Source organism: Bombus pascuorum, chromosome 9, assembly GCF_905332965.1.
Source record: "Bombus pascuorum chromosome 9, iyBomPasc1.1, whole genome shotgun sequence".
NCBI classification, from domain to species: Eukaryota; Metazoa; Arthropoda; class Insecta; order Hymenoptera; family Apidae; genus Bombus; species Bombus pascuorum.
The window spans coordinates 14,461,849-14,480,387 of record NC_083496.1 but is presented as its reverse complement, the minus strand read 5'-3'; the positions used below and the strand labels follow the sequence as shown (position 1 = coordinate 14,480,387).

Below are 18,539 nucleotides of genomic sequence, written 5' to 3'. Positions count from 1 at the left end.
GCACATCCTTTATATTCGTTATAATTTCGATAAAACAATCTGTTATCAATGTGTGAAACAATTTTTGGCATTACAATTTTCTCTAATAACTTGTTCGATACTACTAATTCATTATTATAACAAATCATACTGCGAAAGCAGACAAGGGTGTTATAGACGGGTAAAACGTTGCTATAGATGGCGGTTGCATACTGTATTCTTGAATTACTGTATCGTTGGCTTTCTATATTCGTTCGAAAAATTTGTGACAGTAAAGTGTGTTGTCGACGCCCAGTTACTCGTGAGTGTTTCGGTTAAATTTTGTGTATTTCTTTTCTTAATGCGATTTGCATTTTGCTATGGGTTAAATAGTGAAAAATGTCACTGCATATATTTGAGCATATATTCGAATGATAATTTTTTAAAGTAGAAGTCGATAGATTTGACAAAATACCAAAAATGGCGATCTGAAAAAACAATTATTTCATACAATATCTACGTATAATTGGATCGACTTGTTGAGAATTGGCAAACGTGTACCCTTCCGTCATTTCTGCATAATATTTCTTTCTATTCGCTTGACGGAAACTAATATCTTTGAAGTAACGTTTGGAACGTTCAACATATATTTCCTTTTACCTAGTAAAGTATACAATAGAACGTTAGGGGACATAATTGGACGTGACGGGATGTAATGAAACGTGACGAAAATCGACGGAATTGAGTAGGACTGGACTAGACCAGACATTGCAAAACTGAACGAGACGAAACTTTATGTTACTTTCGACGATAACCTCGTGTAAGAGAACTCGGTATATATAAACGTATACACTACCACTAATAACGTTTACACGTTTCTTTTGTACATAGAGATATTCCAGGCAAAGAAGAAAAATGCAGACAATTAAATGCGTTGTAGTTGGGGATGGTGCAGTAGGTAAAACTTGTCTGTTGATTTCATACACCACGAATAAGTTTCCATCCGAATATGTCCCAACAGTGTTTGATAATTATGCTGTGACTGTTATGATTGGCGGTGAACCATATACCTTAGGATTGTTCGATACAGCAGGTAATTATTAGTTTGCTCTATATATTAAAATATATTTGTTTTTCTTTCATCTGTTTTGTTAACTATATGTGAGATAATTTATCGATTCTTAATCTTTGATTTAAAGGTCAGGAGGATTATGACCGGCTACGTCCCTTAAGTTATCCTCAAACTGATGTGTTTCTTGTTTGTTTTTCGGTTGTGTCACCATCGTCATTTGAAAACGTTAAAGAAAAGGTATATATGTGGATTTCATATTTATAGTATTGTTAATTGCATTTAGAAAAGCGATTTCCCAGCTTAGTTAGAATTCTTGTATCAGTGGGTTCCAGAAATTACTCATCATTGTCAAAAGACTCCATTCTTACTGGTGGGTACTCAGATCGATTTACGAGACGATGCAGCGACTATAGAAAAACTTGCAAAAAATAAACAAAAGCCTATATCTGCGGAACAAGGTGAGAAACTTGCCAAAGAACTCAAAGCAGTAAAGTATGTGGAATGCAGTGCTCTTACACAGGTATGATTTTGGTTATAGTATATTTACTCTTATAGTTTATGACGTGTTCTCGATTCCTAACATATCATTTCCTCGAATGTTTAGAAAGGTTTGAAAAACGTGTTCGACGAAGCTATTTTAGCAGCGTTAGAGCCTCCAGAACCAGTTAGAAGAAGACGATGTATCGTTTTGTAGAGAGCAACTAACATCGTTTTTAAAACCTATTAGCACTGTTCGGATGATGACTGCTGTATGAATTTGTCATACAGTGCATACGAGAATACTTTCGACTAATGATAGTTCGTCTGACTATCTGTGCGATCTATCTTTCGTTTTCAACCATTCGACGTACGCTCGATTCGAAGAAATAATTCGATCCAGAAAAGGTGAAAACAAGCATTTTATGTATAAGAAATATCCACACATATACATGTATATTATGTGCGTACATGTGCACGTGTATGTGTATATATATACACACACACATATATATATGTATATATATATATATATATATGCATTCATGCATACATATACACTGAGCGCGCGTGCACAGACACACACACACACACAGAGAAGCAGACACACCCATACCAATATTTATCCTTTCGTCGACTGGTTCATCGAAAAAAGATAATCTACGGTTGGTTTTTGCTTCAACCAATTCGAAGCAGCGAGCGAACATCGATGCTTCTTGGCAATCGCGTGGAAGGAACAATGTAATTATTGACAACTGTGAACATCTACACGAATTTCGTATAAAAAATACTTGTAAAACATTCTTCTATTTAATATGTAAGACGTTTTTATTGATAACTTAGTAGTGTGAATTTTTTAATAAATCAGTTTAAAAAAAGATTATGATTGAAACATACGAGTACATCTTTTATAGTTTTTTGTTTACCTTTACGTCATTTTTACGTTCTTTAATGATTTAACTATTTTTTCTTAACAATAGTGCCGGGGTGCCTCCTTTTATCTCAGTTTTCGATACTTTCAAAATGATAAAACCTTTGACCTGTGGTTAAAGCTTTATTTACATACATTTTTTCACGATGATATATCATGGAATAATTAAGTAGTAAGTAAGAATAATTAAGTAAACTATATTACATGTAAAACCTGTTTCTAAGCTTGGCCATTTACCATAAAAGTTTGGTATCTAACTTTGGGTTAAAATTGATTACATTCGAATTCGAATGTTATCTTATTTTCTATTCTATCATGATTACTTAATCTCTATTAGGTCGCTATGATGTTGACTGCGTTATGCTGTCATCATACGTGTATTTTGATATACGCACACTAACATTTGTTGTCGACAAAAGGTTTATCATACGTTTTATGAAATAAAATGCATTTCTTTGTTTCTATTACCGTTTGCCATTTAAAAAATCAATGCATTACGCTCACGAAAAGGGTATCACAAAAGGTGCGGCATGCCTGCTATGTGTAGTCGTGTAACGTACTTATGGTTGGCTTGAGTTTCAGAAAAAGAAAGAAGGAGAACAAAGTAATATTTTACGCAGAACGTGTTTATATGATTATTACTTACTTTTGGTCATTTTTTTGAACACTATTATTTTTTATTATGGTACAAACAATACGAAGTACAGAAATCTCTACTAGTAAAGTGTAATCTATGATTTCAAAGTTATTTTCGTTGTATCACTTTTGACAGTGATAAATTCTTCTCGTGGATTAGTCTTTCTTTCGCAAATATAAAACGGATCTGAACACTAGGTCGAAAGAAACGGAGTAACGAATACGGTACGAACGTAATTTATGAAAACCGATGTTTAACAATAGAAAGTCAAATGCATTCGATCACTTATGAATTTCATCGTCGTTTTTACTGTTATGTTGTTATTTTTATCAGTCTAAAATACCGATATGTATTTAAAAGAAATAATGATGAAACAACGTAACACGTTAAATATCAAGTTAGCTCAAGTTTACTAGCCGTGGCGTTTCTACTTGCATGTTTCGCACCTTTTCTTCTTTATTGTAAAATCTCTAATTAATTTATCAATTCCACCGCAAAAATTGAATTCAATTTGTTGAAAATAATTAGCGTCAGCTATACTTACATGTAGTATACATCATAGACGCCGTAAACGTCCTTCCCTTTGGTTTCTGTTTATCGATATCCCTGTAAGTATTTCGCCGTGACTAGAATCGATTACAACGTACGTACAATTTTGCCTCGTGAGAAGCGATAAAACATAATTTATCTTTCGGAATTACAGAGGCCCTGAGTTGATCTTTTTGTTTCTTGTTCCTGCTATAGGTCGCATTAGATTCGATTTCGATTCAGTTGCAAATGTGGCGAGAAAGGGCAGTTCGTCTTCACTTGTGTACCTTATCGTCCTACGTGAATATTTTTGATAATAGATGCATAATAAGTCGATCAAAAATTATTCAAGGGAGATGAACACCTATGTTTTGGTATTGAAACGCGTATTTCAAACACGAATTTGAAAATTCGTTCATCATTTTGGGAAAATCTCGCGAAAATATTCACAAAGATGTGGCTGTGTATTAAATATAACGATTGGTTTATGTCCTGCTGCTGCGTGTGCGTGTAGAATATTCAGACACGTGCAGACTTTTCACAGTAGATAGATTTAAACATTCATGGCATAGTATATTGAATTTTGCGCATGTGTTGGTAGAGCCTGGACACCATTTGAATTATGCGCAACATAAGAATTTGTTGTAAGTAGAATTCCAGATTGCGTAACGTCGTGTGATGGTGCGCTGGCTGCTCCTTCGGGAACTCCGCGTTCCATTGTTGTGTAGTTGCCAATTATCTGCTGTTGGTGTAATTTTGAAGGCGAACAAGGGATTTGTAAGGAAGATGACGAAGAACAAGACGACGAAGAGGAGGATGAAGAGGAAGAGAAGGAACAAGATGAAGAGGAGGAGGAGGAGGAAGAGGAGGACGAAGCAGAAGACGAGGCCGATGCCGGGGACGATGAAGACGACGACGACGACAACAACGAGGAGGACAAGGCGCAGGAAGTCGAGGATGAGAAAACGGTAAGTGTGGACGGTGTTGAAGTTACAACATTGTTAGAAATGGACTGAATGGTTCCTGCGCGACATACGGCGTCGAAGTTGGCACTGCTGCAATTTAGAGTATCGGAAATGTGATTCGGAAGAGTAAAATTCGAGGTCTGTAGAGGTGTTACGGGTGTAACAGTTGGTAGAGAAGAGGATGACGAGCACGAAGACGGTTGTGACAATGAAGGAGAGAACGAGGTAGAATTAGAAGGTATCGAGATAGAAGCGGATGAGGACAAAATTGTTTGAGCCGATTGAAGATCGGACGAAGGTGTGAGAACTGTATGTCCCAAATGCAATTGGTAGAATCGATAAGATCCTTCGGTGGTTGCTATTCCGCTACCATTGAACGTAGCGCATCTCGATGGCGCTATTACGGTATAAGAGGACGAGGAGGAAGATGCTGCGGATGAGGCGGATATAGTGGATGGTAAACAATAAAAAGTAGGTTGATGATTGTGTCGATGATAGGGATGATGCTGATGTTGTGCGTGATGATGAATTTGTAATGAATGATTCGCAGTATGAGGAACCGAGGCAAAAGTGACGCCGGAAATTCGAAAGTCATCTGGTTGCTGATGATGATGCAAATGAAGGTGCAAGGTTTGTTGGGTAGGCTGTAACGCGATTGGATTATTGGACGCGATTGATGTGAACCGAGAATCAAAAAGAGGAGAGGAACCAGGAGGTATAGGATGACTGACCGAACCGGAGGAAAGTGGCGAAGCTTGATCAAGGTTTTGAGTAAGATTTGATATCGGCGATACCGAACGATTCCCTAAATGGAAATATCTAAATTGTTGTGGCGCTGGCGGTGGTTGCGGTTGTGGTTGCGTTTGTATTTGCGTTTGCAATCGATGATCGTTCTTATTAGTTCGAGGATACGGATACCTCTCGATGTGATTCGCGTAACTAGGAGAAGGATGCGATGGCAAGATTCGTTGGATATTCTGGTAAGTTGGATCGGATAATCCGTTGTACGGAACGAAATACATGGTACGGTAACACTTGCCATTGGCAGGAAGTCCGGCATATACGGTGTTAGGCACTATGTTACATCGGTAATTGGTAGGAGTCGTTGCAATAGGTTCCCTTCGTCGAGTTTTTATGGAAGGACCGCCGCTCGTACAACTTCTACCAATACCAACGGGAGCAGTGTGGTTTATATCAGTCTGTTCGGCTCCGATTGCGATACCTCGCGTACTGTGCATATTCGCAACATTTAATTGTTCTTGAAAATACTGTTGATCGTTGCTCCTTGGATCTTGGTAAAAACGAAAAGTACTATCGTTTGCCGGTAATCGAGAATGTTGTCGCGTGAACAGGTCGTCCGTGTAGGGCTCACGTTCTAACGAATTTTGGCCAGTCACGTTGGTATTCTCTACAATAGTCTGATAGATATCGTCAATTTGCTTCTGCATCGTATTTATTCTGTTAATCGTGTTCGCGTCTTGTTCGTCGGCAATCAAAGTACTAACGAACGAGTTCGGTGTAGAAACGTCGATCATTTCATCATACAACGCAATTCGACTATCGACTTTAACGCAATTGTTTTCGTAATACGTCGGTAACGAGGGATGAAAATTCGTTTTGAGAAGATTTGTGTTATCATTTTCCAGAACCGTCCGTTGATGAAACGAAACATTTTCATCCATGTTATCTTGCTGTTGTCGTTTAATACCGGTTACAGATGGTCTACGATTAAATCCGTAATCATTTAATTCGTCATCGTCGTTGTCAATATTACCAATGTCTTTATTTCCACCGTCATTATTGCCGTTGCTGCTGTTGTTGTTGCTGTTATTATTGTTGTTATTGTAACAGCGACTAACTATGCGTTCTATCTCACTACTGCTACCGCCACCACCACCACCACCACTACCACCACCACCACCACCGCTGCTACCACTATTACCACCAGCACTACCATCACTACCACCATTACCACCAACACCACCACCACGTTCATGATTGACATTCTCATTGGATGGAAAACAAAGTTGGTGTCGATTATCATTACCCTCGTTCTTTCCATCGACGATTCTATCAATTTTATCCTCAACGTTGTAACTATTGTTAGTATTAGTGACATTCATTGCCGGCTGATATTGATTTTCGACTTCGTTGTAACGTCGCTTTATTCTTTCGGTTCTGAATTTGTCTTGTTCTACAAATGCTAGCAATTCATCGGTTGTACTATCTCCTATATCGGGTCTGTTGTTGACACTCGTCGGTGTACCTCTGGTAACGTCAGGTGGACCTACGTAATTTCGACCATCTTCACACAGCGCCGCTTCGATATCTTCCAAACTGTAAGGCGAAAACGCGTTGTAGCCTACGGTCGAAGCACGATTTTCGTTCACCATTATTCTAGAATTATACCGATAATAATCTTCTTGAGTATCCGTATTATTAACAGTTACACAGGACAATGGCGCCAAACTAGCTAGGAATTGTCTACGGCCATCGGAATTATTCGATTTTAAGGAGTTTTTCGATTGCTGACCGTCTTTGACGTTATTGTTTTTTCCGTTGCTTCCAAGACCAAGATCTGGCAAGTTAGAATGAATGCTTTTTTTGTGTACAAACAAATCGGTCAATTTTTTATACGTCGACTGAGTATGTATGCCATCGGCAGTTGCAGTACTGGTAGTGGAAGGAGTTTGCTTATAATAATTGGAGCCTGTAGCCATTGTGGTCATAGTTGTGGTCGCCATTGTCGTGGTTATCGCTGACGACAAGCTCGACGACGTAAGTATCGTCGTTGCCATTGCCGTACTTGTTATCGTAGCGGCAGTGTTGGTGGTGATGGTCGTCGTGAGTGCTGCATCGGAGAATGCGGTGAATTTTGTAGCGACGTGTAGTGTTGTTGGTAACTCTGCTGCCATCGACGACATGTCGGCATCGTGTCTCGATGACGGATCGTGTATTGGTAATTCGGTATCGATTTCCGTACTTGTGAACGAATCTGTAACACCCTTGGTTGAATTTTCACAAACATCGTCTTCCTCTTGGTCCACGCAAGTAAGTTGACGTATTCGTTCCTCTAGCGACAAGTTTTTCGAAGGAAGAACTTTCTTTCGAGAACTCGTGCGATATTTATCGAGAAGACTTCTTCGAAGAGTATTCCTCTCGATCGTTCTCTTAATTGGATTCATTGAGTCGTTATTAAGAGAACCGGTATGATTTTCGCCAATTTTTGATCTCTTTGCGACATCGAGAAAACGTAAGTTCTCCGTGGTAACGAGAAATGTCGGGCTATCCTGTGGCTCGTCAAGAGTATGCGCCGAAGAAATCAATTTACCAAGAGGAGCCGGAGGCGGCGAAACGAATCTCGGGTTAGGAAATAACTGCCTAACCGCAGAATTTGGTTTAAGACTGTTGCCCGTTAAAGAAGAACTACCCAGTTTAAATATAAGAGAGAGCTCTTTTATATCCGATGGTGTTTGGTTTACGGCAAGTCGATTTTCGTTGTCCTGTTCTTCCGTATCGCTTATTTTGTTAGGCAAATTTGACTGCGTATCATGATCATCGTTAGCATTGCGACAACAAATTTCTTCATTACGTACGATACATTCGATCGAATCGTTCTCATCGGTTGTAGTATGATTATTCGTCGTCCGATTAACTGCTATTTCTGTGTCATGGGAAGCAACGTTCTTTTCAGAAACGTTCTTTTGGCTGGTTTTCTTTCCGTGTTGCAAGTCGATATCTTCTTCCTCGCTAATTTCGCGTACAATACGTCTTTCGGTGACAGTTGTCATAGTTATGGTTTCCACGAGATACCGATGGCGAGATTCTAAAAAGGAAAAATGCTTTCGCGAATGTTTGCCATCAGAAAACGTTAATTATAATGCATATTTGCATCGAAAAATTAAGAAACGTATAAATATACCACTAGTAGCTGCTTTTGGTAGATTCTCGTCCGTTTTCTGTACATGCCCGTTATTACTATCCATTACCTCGTGGTTGCATCGGGATTCTCCTTCGACCTCTGCACCTGTAAAAATACGACACGCCATCTTATTGGTTACTTCGATGTTCAATGACCGTCGGAACGTAGCCAAGTGTACAATTGACACGAATATCAACAAGTACGTGACAGATTTTATAGTACGTCGACGAGTAGTTTTAGTTAAGAATGTACACATTCTTTTTTCCCCGCATAGCACGAAAATGCCGGAGTCACGGTACACTGTACTTCCGGCGGCTGCTGACAACCCGTACAATCAACGTTCACGAACACGAATAAGAGCGCAATTATTATTTACGTATTCGTTCTGTAAACGATTTTCTCCTCTTTCCTTTCTTTTTTCCCTCCTCTTTTCCTCTTTTCATTGGAAAGAACTTTGCTATTATATGTATGGAATTTGTTCGATACGGTTTTGTCATTCAATAAAAAAATAAGAAACGTTAAGAACAAAATTTGCATTACACGAAATTGTGAAATTTCACATAGTGGATCTATCGCAGAAATAAAATAATCTATATAGGAAAAAGTAAAGAAAGTTATTCCTCACTCGAGTTAGGAGGTATGTATTATTCATTACAATATATTTTACATTATGAAGAGGAATGGTGTGAGAACGCGTGTGAATATTGTACAAGAATATAATACCTAGCTCATTTATGTTGGTTTATGTTAATACTTCCTTTTGATTCAAGCTTGGTTGGTTATTATTGGGAAGTAAGAGAGGAAAGTTCGGTTCTTAATATATAATATATATATATACATGTATATTATATACGTATATTATATATACACACACACACATATATTCATAACGAGTATGGCAAAAAAAAAACAAGGAATGTCACAAAATAGCTTTGTTAAGAAAATTAAACTTTAATATTCAAATCTATTAAAAAAAGAAGAATATTCATTAAGTTTAACCATATTACTCAGAAAATGAAGTTATACCTTATTGAGACACCATAAAAAAGAATGACTAATGAAATATTAATTATTTTACAGTAATTGCAATTTTATTTTAATTTGAACATTTAATAATGAAACAAATTAAGAAATTTCTACTTCTAGTATCACTAAAAATAAAAGAAAACACCTATTTCGGAAATACTCACTTTTTTCTCACGTATTTGTTGTGTATGATGCAACATGTCATAAAACGGATAGGGAAATTTTGTTTCAGTACATGTGGACATTCCCTGTTATTAATCAAACTATCAAATCTTTAACGCTATCTTATGGAGACATTTTGATCGTTATAATCATTGCGACTTGATACTTTTACAGTCTCAGTTTCACAAAAAAGAGAAAATATGTTATAAAATGGAATATCACGAGAAATGGACGTTCCTCGTTGTTTTCCCATTACCTCTCACATTAGAATGGAACTCACCTGCCGTTCGTTGACAGTGAAGATAATTTAATGATGATCGTAAGCAACATTCTGCTACGTTAGACAGTTCTCCATTCGAATAAACATCTTTGTAACCTTCGGGTGGACTTAATGTTTCTTGTTGATGATCTTGACTTGCAAGTAACGGTGGCGATGATCTTTCTATCAATGGTTGCGATGGTGCTGGCGGTGGTGGTGGTGGTGGAGGTGGTGGTGGCGGCGGCGGTGGTAGTGGCGGCGGAGGAGGTGGTGACGGTGAAGACAACGTAGACGATGCGATCGTCAATGGCGGCGAAACAAATTCAGTCAGAATTCGTCTGTAACTCTCGACATTCTTTGCTCCATTGACTTTTTCGCGACTTTTGCTTTTGTCTCGTAGATCTGCCGAGTTTCTTACTTCTCTCACTACTTCTTCCCCTATGTTCGATCTTCTATCTTCCGTTTCCGCTATGGTCTTTGGCACTTGGATTCCTTTTTGTACTACATGCTCCTTCCTTCTTATTATATCATCTTTAATTGCCTCCTCTACCATTAATTCCTCCTCTTCCTCTTCCTCTCCTTCTTCAATTTCTTCTTCATCTCCTTCCACTTCTATTTCATATTCTTCATCATCTTCATCTTCTACATGTAACTCGACACATTCGAATCCTTCGCGAGTACAATTTTCTTCTCTGAACGTGTTTTCGTGTATCATTTCTCCATCTCTCTCTATATCATGGTATCGATTGTTATCCGAAACACCGAAATGGAGATTCAACTCGGCTCGACATTCTTTACAGTTTCCCAAACGCATCAACTCATGTTCCTGGCAACAACAATCACAGTCTTCTTCATAATCGGCACAACATTCTTCTTTTATCAATATTATATAATCAGCTGCAAAAAACTCGTTCAATTTTTCGTTGATTACAACCCGATTTTTCTGCGATCTTGTTTTAGATTGACCAGGTTTTTTTAACAAGGACTTGAGAATCTTCGCAGGCTGCTCTGCCGGAAGTTTGCTTCCGTGCTCCTTCATTATTGGGGCTTCTTTCTTCCCCCTCTGTGCTCACTATATATCTCCTTTCAATGTCTATGCCCGCGCAGTATTCCTTTCTCTATCTGTCGTCCACAGGTGTGCGTTACAACTTTATATTTCTCCTTTTTCCATCAATAATTACCATGTTGTGCGTCCTGGACGCAACAGTACTACTTTTGTCTTCTCAAATTAAATTCCAATTCCAGTTTCAGCTCCAGGCTCCTGATGTATTTCGATATAATACTATGCATAATCGATTACCCGATACGATTGATAACCCGATCCTGTTAATTAATTAAGTATCATCGAGCAGCCACGCCATATTTTTCTAGACACGACTATTGTTCCCTTTCTGTAAATTTGTTAATTCGACGACGCGTTAAGCGATAAACAAAACCAGTCGGTCAATCGCACATAATCGACTCGTCACGATTTGTAATTGTGATACAGGCGAATATTGATTGAATTTTATTCAACATTGTAAACAGAAAGGAAATAAAAAGAAAAATGAGAAGTGAAAATTACTCGTAAAATTGAAATCGATGCACTCTATTCGTTTAAATTCGTTTTCCTGGTGTTTTGTCCCATGAATCGAAAATTATTCGACGTACTACGAATTATGTAATAGGAAAAGCTGAATTGGTAGCAATGAAAAAGCGAACAAACGAATGAACAAACATGCGAACGAGCGCGTGTGATTAGAATCATTCGATATCCCCTTTATTCCATAGCAGCGACAAGCAGCAAAAACCTTTCTGCGTGCAGCTCCGAGTTTTCATGCCTTGGTATTTCACTCGTTCGTGGGAACGATTAGTTCAAGCATTATCACCGGTCATTATTATGTTATATATATATTTATATTATATATATATAAGTATTATTATTTCATTATTATGTTACACTAAGACACCGGTATTGACACTCGTCGACGACGACGATGGTCGTGTTAACCGTACGGTCGCCGTCACTGTCGATGTTTTCGTCACGATCCTCGTTAGCGTTGCGTCGTTGCTTTCGTCATTGGCACCGTTTTCTTTTCCGAACGTTCAGTATTCCATTCGTTGTGCGCAAGCGAATGCTCGTTTCAGGTAACACTCGACCGTTTATCGATCTCGGACGGCGAACGTGGGCGCACTTCTAAACGATACAACGCACCACCGCCATAGTTCTCGTTGTAACTCGTACTTTCACCGTATATACGCGCACATACTTGCATATTTGTACATACGTACTATTTAATATTCAACAATGCAACACAACCGAGGTATTACAGTCGAACAAATGAATTTCACGGCTGGTTAACGATCATTTTACTTCGTTTACCTATTGATGAAGTATTAAAGTGAAATTATATTACTATACAAAATTGGTGAAACGTTTATACAATCAAGGTTATCTATCGAAGACGAGGTAAAGCTTCTGATATTCACGACGCGGCAACGACAACTCAGCGCAGCGCAACAATTCGAATCGTATACACCATAGCTACTCGTTCGAAACGAACGCCGATGCTAGCTGTCATCGGACCGTTTCGACCTCGAGAGGACACCACCTCACAACCGTTGCCTAGAGTAGATCATTAACGCGCACGATAACCGCGCATTGCGTCATAATATGTTTGAATTTGTTCCGCGCAATAGCAAACAGTAAACGAAGGATCGGTTGCAATAGAAAATAAGGATTTAGTATATTATTATTGATAGATATTAACAAATCTTCGCTTCCCATCTTTTTCATAACGTACGAGATAACATTAGGTACACGTAATATGTAACAAAGCGATCTTAACCCAAACTTACATTAATTATAACTATGCAATGGTCTGGGCAAGATGTTTTAATTTTTTCGTTCCATTAATTTTGTCTTTAACTTACGATTTTTATTTATTTATTTATATTTATTCATTCATTTATTTCGTTATCCATTTTACTACTTCTTTGTTTATCTTATTACTACTTAATTGTTTATCTTATTTTATTTTTTTATTTACTTATTTTTTATTTATTTCTACCGAGTATCTTTACATTATTTCCGCGAATTTTATAGTCATTCGTGTGGACTTGAATATTTTATAACAAAATATTTCTAAGATACTTTATAATATTTTTAAGTGATGATCGTTTATTGCCATGTAGTTAAAAATGTTAAAAAAACTAGCACGCGAACTTAGAACAAAAAGATTCACAGAGATTCCGCAGTCAAATGCTTTGACCGCTTCGTTCTTTATTTTCTGTAACAATCGTTTACTGTGCCATAACAAAAACAGTATAATATTTACAGAAGAATATAATAAACTAAAAGCGATCAAAAGTTTAACACGAAGTACAGTTTTAACAACTAGACCAGAGGCTGTAACTCGAAACGCGGGTAGTTTTGACGATGACAATATACTGTACACTGTACAGTTATTCTCATTAATATTCAGGTACTCTTTACAATAGAATAACTTTTTTCAAATTGGAACAAACGACGAACTTTTTTCAGAAGTTGGAAGAATTAGTTTACTAGGATTAGTACCTTTTCACTGACATAAATCTACAAAACGTTGATACGTCTAATATTTAATTTTAATATTTTAATATTTTAAATTTTCATTACAGGATCAGATAAGAATATGTAAGAAGTAACTTTCACTATTTTTTCATAATTCTGATCAATTGTATCTTTAAAAAGCTTTTTTCATACATTATCTAGTAAACTAACTCTTCTAACTTCTCAAAAAAAAAAAAAAAAAAAAGAAACATGTCGCATGGTTGAATTTAAAAAAAAGTTGTTCTGTTTTAAGGAGTGTCGGAATATTAATGAGACTGACTGTAAATTTTTTATATTTATTACATTTATTGTTGCGCAGATAAATTATGGTAAAGTATTTTGCCTCAAATTATAATGATTACGGAATATGTAACGTGGCACTGGATAGTTAATCTGTAATTGTTTCTATGGTGTGTGTTGTGTATCATATTACTCGTGTTTATAGTATAAGGTATCTTAAATACTACCTTATGATATAATGAATTATAATACAGTATAATACAATATAATATAATGTGATATGGTGTAATGTAGAATAGTATAATAATAATTAAAATAGAGTATAATATAATAATTAAAATATCACAAATACAATCTGTTTCTATTGTTCAGGTTACGTCCAACTGTTACATTTCCAACTCCTAAACTGGCGTTGAAGAGTTACTTATGCCATCGACAACGTACAGAATAGACGTGATATATGACATTCAATGCTTTTACGAGTTCAACGTTTTGAGAATCATCTGACCTGGTCATACCATTTTCGTATCGCATGCGATGTTATCGATTCGGTATAGTAGTGGCGCCACAGACGACATATAGAATAGACGTAATCACAGACGACGTATAGAATAGATGTGACTACAGATGAATATACAGCATAGATCTTGCATCTTATAGACTTCGTGCTCCATTTTCTGAAATATTGATCGTATAAAAAATTAGTGTTTCTTACACCCCCTAGGATTTACAGCGGTGTGTGTAGAAATTATATTCAATTCAACTGATAAAATTAGTAAAGTTACGGACAAGTGTCCTAAAGTCATCATGAGTAAAAATCTGTGGTATTTTTACCACATCTGATAGATTACACATGGTTACACGCTTTAATAATGCACTAAATAACACGTACTTTCCCAGAAAATGAAAAAAAGGTAAATTAATAGCCATCATAAAAAAAGATAAAGACGGCTCCTCACCCACAAACCTACGACCTATAAGTCTCTTACTCAACATAAGCAAAGCATTCGAACTAGTCATAAACAACCCCCTAGTCTCCTTTCGCACAAAAAATCACGTAATTTCAGAAAATCAATTCGGCTTCTGACACAAACATTCCACACTCCACGCAATAAATAAATTAACGTCGGACATCTGTTGGGCTTTCAACGCAAAGCAACGAGTAACCGCCTGCTTAATAGACCTCGTAAAAGCATTCGACACAATATGGATCTTAGGCCTTATATACAAAATAATTAAGAACAACTTCCCAAAATAACTAATCAAAATAGTCTGAAACATGATAATTAATAAATGCTTTGTAACGACCGATGGTTCGCACACATCAAGCAAAGAATTTTTTATAGAAAACGGCTTACAACAAGGAACAGCAAACTCTCCACTACTTTTCAATATTTACAATAGCAACTTACTAAATTTCTTTAATCTTAATACATCCACACATAAACGCTCCGATGACTTGATCATCTACGTAACAGTTCGCAAAACCAAAATAACAAGAACGCAGTTCCAAGAACTCTTTGAAAATATCAACGATTACTATCATACATGGAAATTAAAAATAAATGCGAAACCATACTGTTTAGACCCAAATTAAGTGAATTCGTCCCAGTAGAAAGAAAACATTGTAAAAAATTTCAATTAAGAGAAAAAACAAATGAAGGAGAAGTCATATTCCACAAAAATTGTGTAAAGTATTTAAGCGTAAATATAGATAACAAATTAATCTTCAAAAAGCACATCGAAATTCAACTTGCCAAAGCAAGCAAAGCGTTCTGGAAAACAAAAAGATTATCTACTCCAAACATCTGAACATCAGTGTAAAAATCCGCTGTTACCAAACACTAATTAGACCGATCATAACCTATGGTTGTCCACTCTGGTATAACATAATGTCGTTAATGAAAAAAATCCGGGTATTTGAAAGAAAATGCATCAGGGCTTGTCTGAGTACATACAGATCCAAATATAGCGACTTCAAAAATATGTTAAAAACAAAAAATCTACGATTTAGCCACCATACACCGCATCGATTTTCACATCCTAAAACTCACAAGAAATCATTTCTCTCAAGCTGCAAAGATAAAAGAAAATAGCTTAATTTTCAATTGTCTATTTCCAAATGAACTATACCATAATAATACACTCAAAGCAGGCAATATCCCCCTCCCCCCAGAAGCGTTCTTATACCTAGATGAAAAAAATTACTTTCAAGATCAAAACAATATACCCATAATTTACCACACAAAAAGAAAAATAGAAATTAAAACAATACTTTATGAAGAAAATTTCAATGGACAGATCAATAGAGATACAATATGGCTCTCCCGCAAAAAGACATAAAAAGCAAACACAGGAAAAACATAAAAAAGTATTGGTGGATATCGAAATCATAAAAAAAAGAGAGAGAACCGCAAAACGTCAGTAGCGTTCAATCTCTCTCTTTGTAAAATAAGTGTAAATATTGTAAATATTATAAATAAATCTAAATGACATCCCCTTACCCTCCCCACACCCTATCCGCAGCGTTCCCTTAGCCCCAAAGGAACCAAAAGTAGACTATCAATCTGTCCTGTTTTGCGACCAAGTTTTCAGGACAAAAAAAAGAAGAGAAGACAATATTGTATAAAAGTACTGCTTTTAGCGGCTTAAATTAAATTACAAACTGTAATGTTAAAAATGTAAATATATATATATATATATATATATATATATGATTACACGTTAAACTAGAAACGATATATGTAATACGCATGTATTACATTGCGTTTTAGGATATTTAACAATTTGATGACAGCAGTTAAATTTTCATTACGTAAGTTCAATTATACATCAACTAAAAATGAATTTATCAACTTATATTTTCTACTACAACATAACAAAGAAAATTTTATCAATTTCTAAGATCTTTTTTATACTTTATGTAAACACAATCTCGCTAAAACGAGCTTTATTTATCCATATAATCATAATAGTTGTGAATGTAATATAAACCATAAAGCATCAATAATTTTATGAAGATTTAATAAAAAGAAAAAGATCAAATATACGGTGTACGTAATTAGAACCATTTAGATTACTGCATAAATAACAACTTTAATGAAAAATGTTTCTGATAAAAATTGAATGGTTTCAAGGGGAACATAATTTGACGTGATTAGTTTTTGGTAATTAGAAGTTCGTCTTCATCACCAATTTCGATGATTTCTGAATATGTCATCAAGGACAATTTTTCAAAACAACAATTTTTTCCTCTAGATGCGTGTAAACGCCGCTCGGTCCTACATATTTCTGACATATTCGTAAAAAAGAACTGAATCCCGCTCATATATGTGTATCTATGTGATGACGTGTAACACAGTTGCAAATATAGCCGACACGTTCACTGCTTTGTCTGCCATTTAGTGATATGTTTACACCCATCAGCCATCGATCTGTTTATTTTTATACCATAATTTGCGAATCTAAATAAATAGCTACGAAAATCTTATTCACAACTGCATACGAGAGGCTGTAAGAATATTATACTTCAGTATAAATCTGGCCGTAGCATAAAAAATTTGATTCTTTGCTTGTCTACATCTCCGAATTTGTCAATTATTGTCTATCTGTATTAAAGTTGTAAAACAGTTAAGGAATGTAACCATAATGAAATTGTATGAATTCTAAATTTATGTAATAATTATAACCAACTGGTACAGTTTTTAATTCAACAAAAATAATTCACAACACGTAAGAGTTGCCGACACGTAAGGATTGAAAAATCTAAACTAATTTTAAATCCAACATATTGATGATATTCACTTTTAATTGAATTATAATGGACATTTCTTGCAATCTCACATATGTAATTATGCAGGGGACCTTTATGTTCACCCAACCGTCGTTAGTATGCAGAAGATAAGCTGCCGGCGACTGGTAACCAATACTAACTATGCGCTATTACACACACAACTATAGGCAGAACCCACTATAGCGGTACCGGTAGTTTTTTCACGAATATCTCGAAAACCAAGCGAGTCCACTCATTCTATGTATATGAAAAAGTTGCCCAAAATATGGACTTCTACACATATCCAAAAATCATCGAAATCAAAAGGTAGACAAAATAAAAATAATAAAAGCATATTTCATTTTTAATGACCTTCTGAACTATTTTGTGAAAAAATTACCACTTACAACTTCCCCGATTGTGGGTGTTTTGGGAACTAATTTGATTGAGCTAATGAGAAGAAGAGAGAGAGAAAGAGAGAGAGAGAGAGAGAGAGAGAGAAAAAGAGAAAGAGAGAGAAGGAGAAAAAGAGAGAGAATACCCCGAATCGGTCCGAAACTACCGAGCTATGCGAAAACTGGTCAAAATATCATGCATTTTGTACATACATGTATATGCCGAGCATTTCTATACATTCTATATTCCATTTTTCGCTATCTACATTGCATTTTGATTATCAACATGTAACTTTATCACCAGCTTGGCTTCCTCAACTATATATTTTATATGAAGTAGCTCCATGCGGCAGTCTGCTATAGCTATAAACTTGGCCTCCGTACTAGGCAACGCTACTACCGACTGCTTCCTCGAGCATCGACTTATGGAGCCCTCACAGAATTTTATTACATATCTGAACGTACTTTTCCCCGTCTCCGGATCCCCTGTATAATGTGCAGCACAGGAAATCATAAATATATAAGTAATATATATTTTTTCTTTGTACCCTGCGAACACCTAAGCGTTCTTTTAGCATTCGTTATGTCTCCATTCAGTGATTTCTCCGTACGTCTACTATTGAA

General features: G+C 36.2%; 2 protein-coding genes and 1 long non-coding RNA gene across 6 annotated transcripts; 2 read left to right on the top strand and 1 right to left on the bottom strand.

Annotated features, from left to right (window-relative positions):
• The first annotated feature begins 134 nt into the window (after nucleotides 1–134).
• LOC132910314 (cdc42 homolog) lies at nucleotides 135–2,403 on the top strand. Of its 4 annotated transcripts, none has more exons than XM_060965915.1 (5): nucleotides 135–280; nucleotides 850–1,051; nucleotides 1,158–1,267; nucleotides 1,353–1,550; nucleotides 1,635–2,403. In XM_060965915.1, exons 2-5 carry the CDS (start codon nucleotides 874–876, stop codon nucleotides 1,722–1,724), a joined length of 576 nt encoding a protein of 191 aa, XP_060821898.1. In that variant the 5' UTR covers nucleotides 135–280; nucleotides 850–873; the 3' UTR covers nucleotides 1,725–2,403. The 4 variants fall into 4 exon arrangements, with proteins under 4 accessions (XP_060821898.1, XP_060821901.1, XP_060821900.1 ...); XM_060965918.1 differs by lacking the exon at nucleotides 135–280 and adding an exon at nucleotides 287–581; XM_060965917.1 differs by lacking the exon at nucleotides 135–280 and adding an exon at nucleotides 287–621.
• Nucleotides 2,404–2,829: 426 nt separating this feature from the next.
• On the top strand, nucleotides 2,830–3,262 carry LOC132910318 (uncharacterized). The gene is made up of 2 exons (XR_009658726.1): nucleotides 2,830–2,989; nucleotides 3,027–3,262. It is a non-coding gene; the product is annotated as an uncharacterized LOC132910318 (long non-coding RNA).
• Nucleotides 3,237–12,615, bottom strand: LOC132910297 (homeobox-like protein HDP1). The gene is made up of 3 exons (XM_060965871.1): nucleotides 9,959–12,615; nucleotides 8,491–8,595; nucleotides 3,237–8,394 (listed from the first exon to the last, which is right to left on the bottom strand). The coding sequence occupies exons 1-3, from the start codon at nucleotides 10,974–10,976 to the stop codon at nucleotides 4,157–4,159; spliced, it is 5,361 nt and encodes a 1,786-aa protein (XP_060821854.1). The 5' UTR covers nucleotides 10,977–12,615; the 3' UTR covers nucleotides 3,237–4,156.
• Between the last annotated feature and the right edge of the window lie 5,924 nt (nucleotides 12,616–18,539).

Coding starts and splice junctions, on each gene's coding strand:
- LOC132910314 (XM_060965915.1), top strand. CDS start 874: ATGCAGACAATTAAATGCGTTGTAGTTGGGGATGGTGCAGTAGGTAAA. Junction 1,052..1,157: donor AGGATTGTTCGATACAGCAG/GTAATTATTAGT, acceptor TTTGATTTAAAG/GTCAGGAGGATTATGACCGG. Junction 1,268..1,352: donor TTGAAAACGTTAAAGAAAAG/GTATATATGTGG, acceptor TTCTTGTATCAG/TGGGTTCCAGAAATTACTCA.
- LOC132910297 (XM_060965871.1), bottom strand. CDS start 10,976: ATGAAGGAGCACGGAAGCAAACTTCCGGCAGAGCAGCCTGCGAAGATT. Junction 8,596..9,958: donor TCACTGTCAACGAACGGCAG/GTGAGTTCCATT, acceptor GTATTTTTACAG/GTGCAGAGGTCGAAGGAGAA. Junction 8,395..8,490: donor ACCAAAAGCAGCTACTAGTG/GTATATTTATAC, acceptor TTTCCTTTTTAG/AATCTCGCCATCGGTATCTC.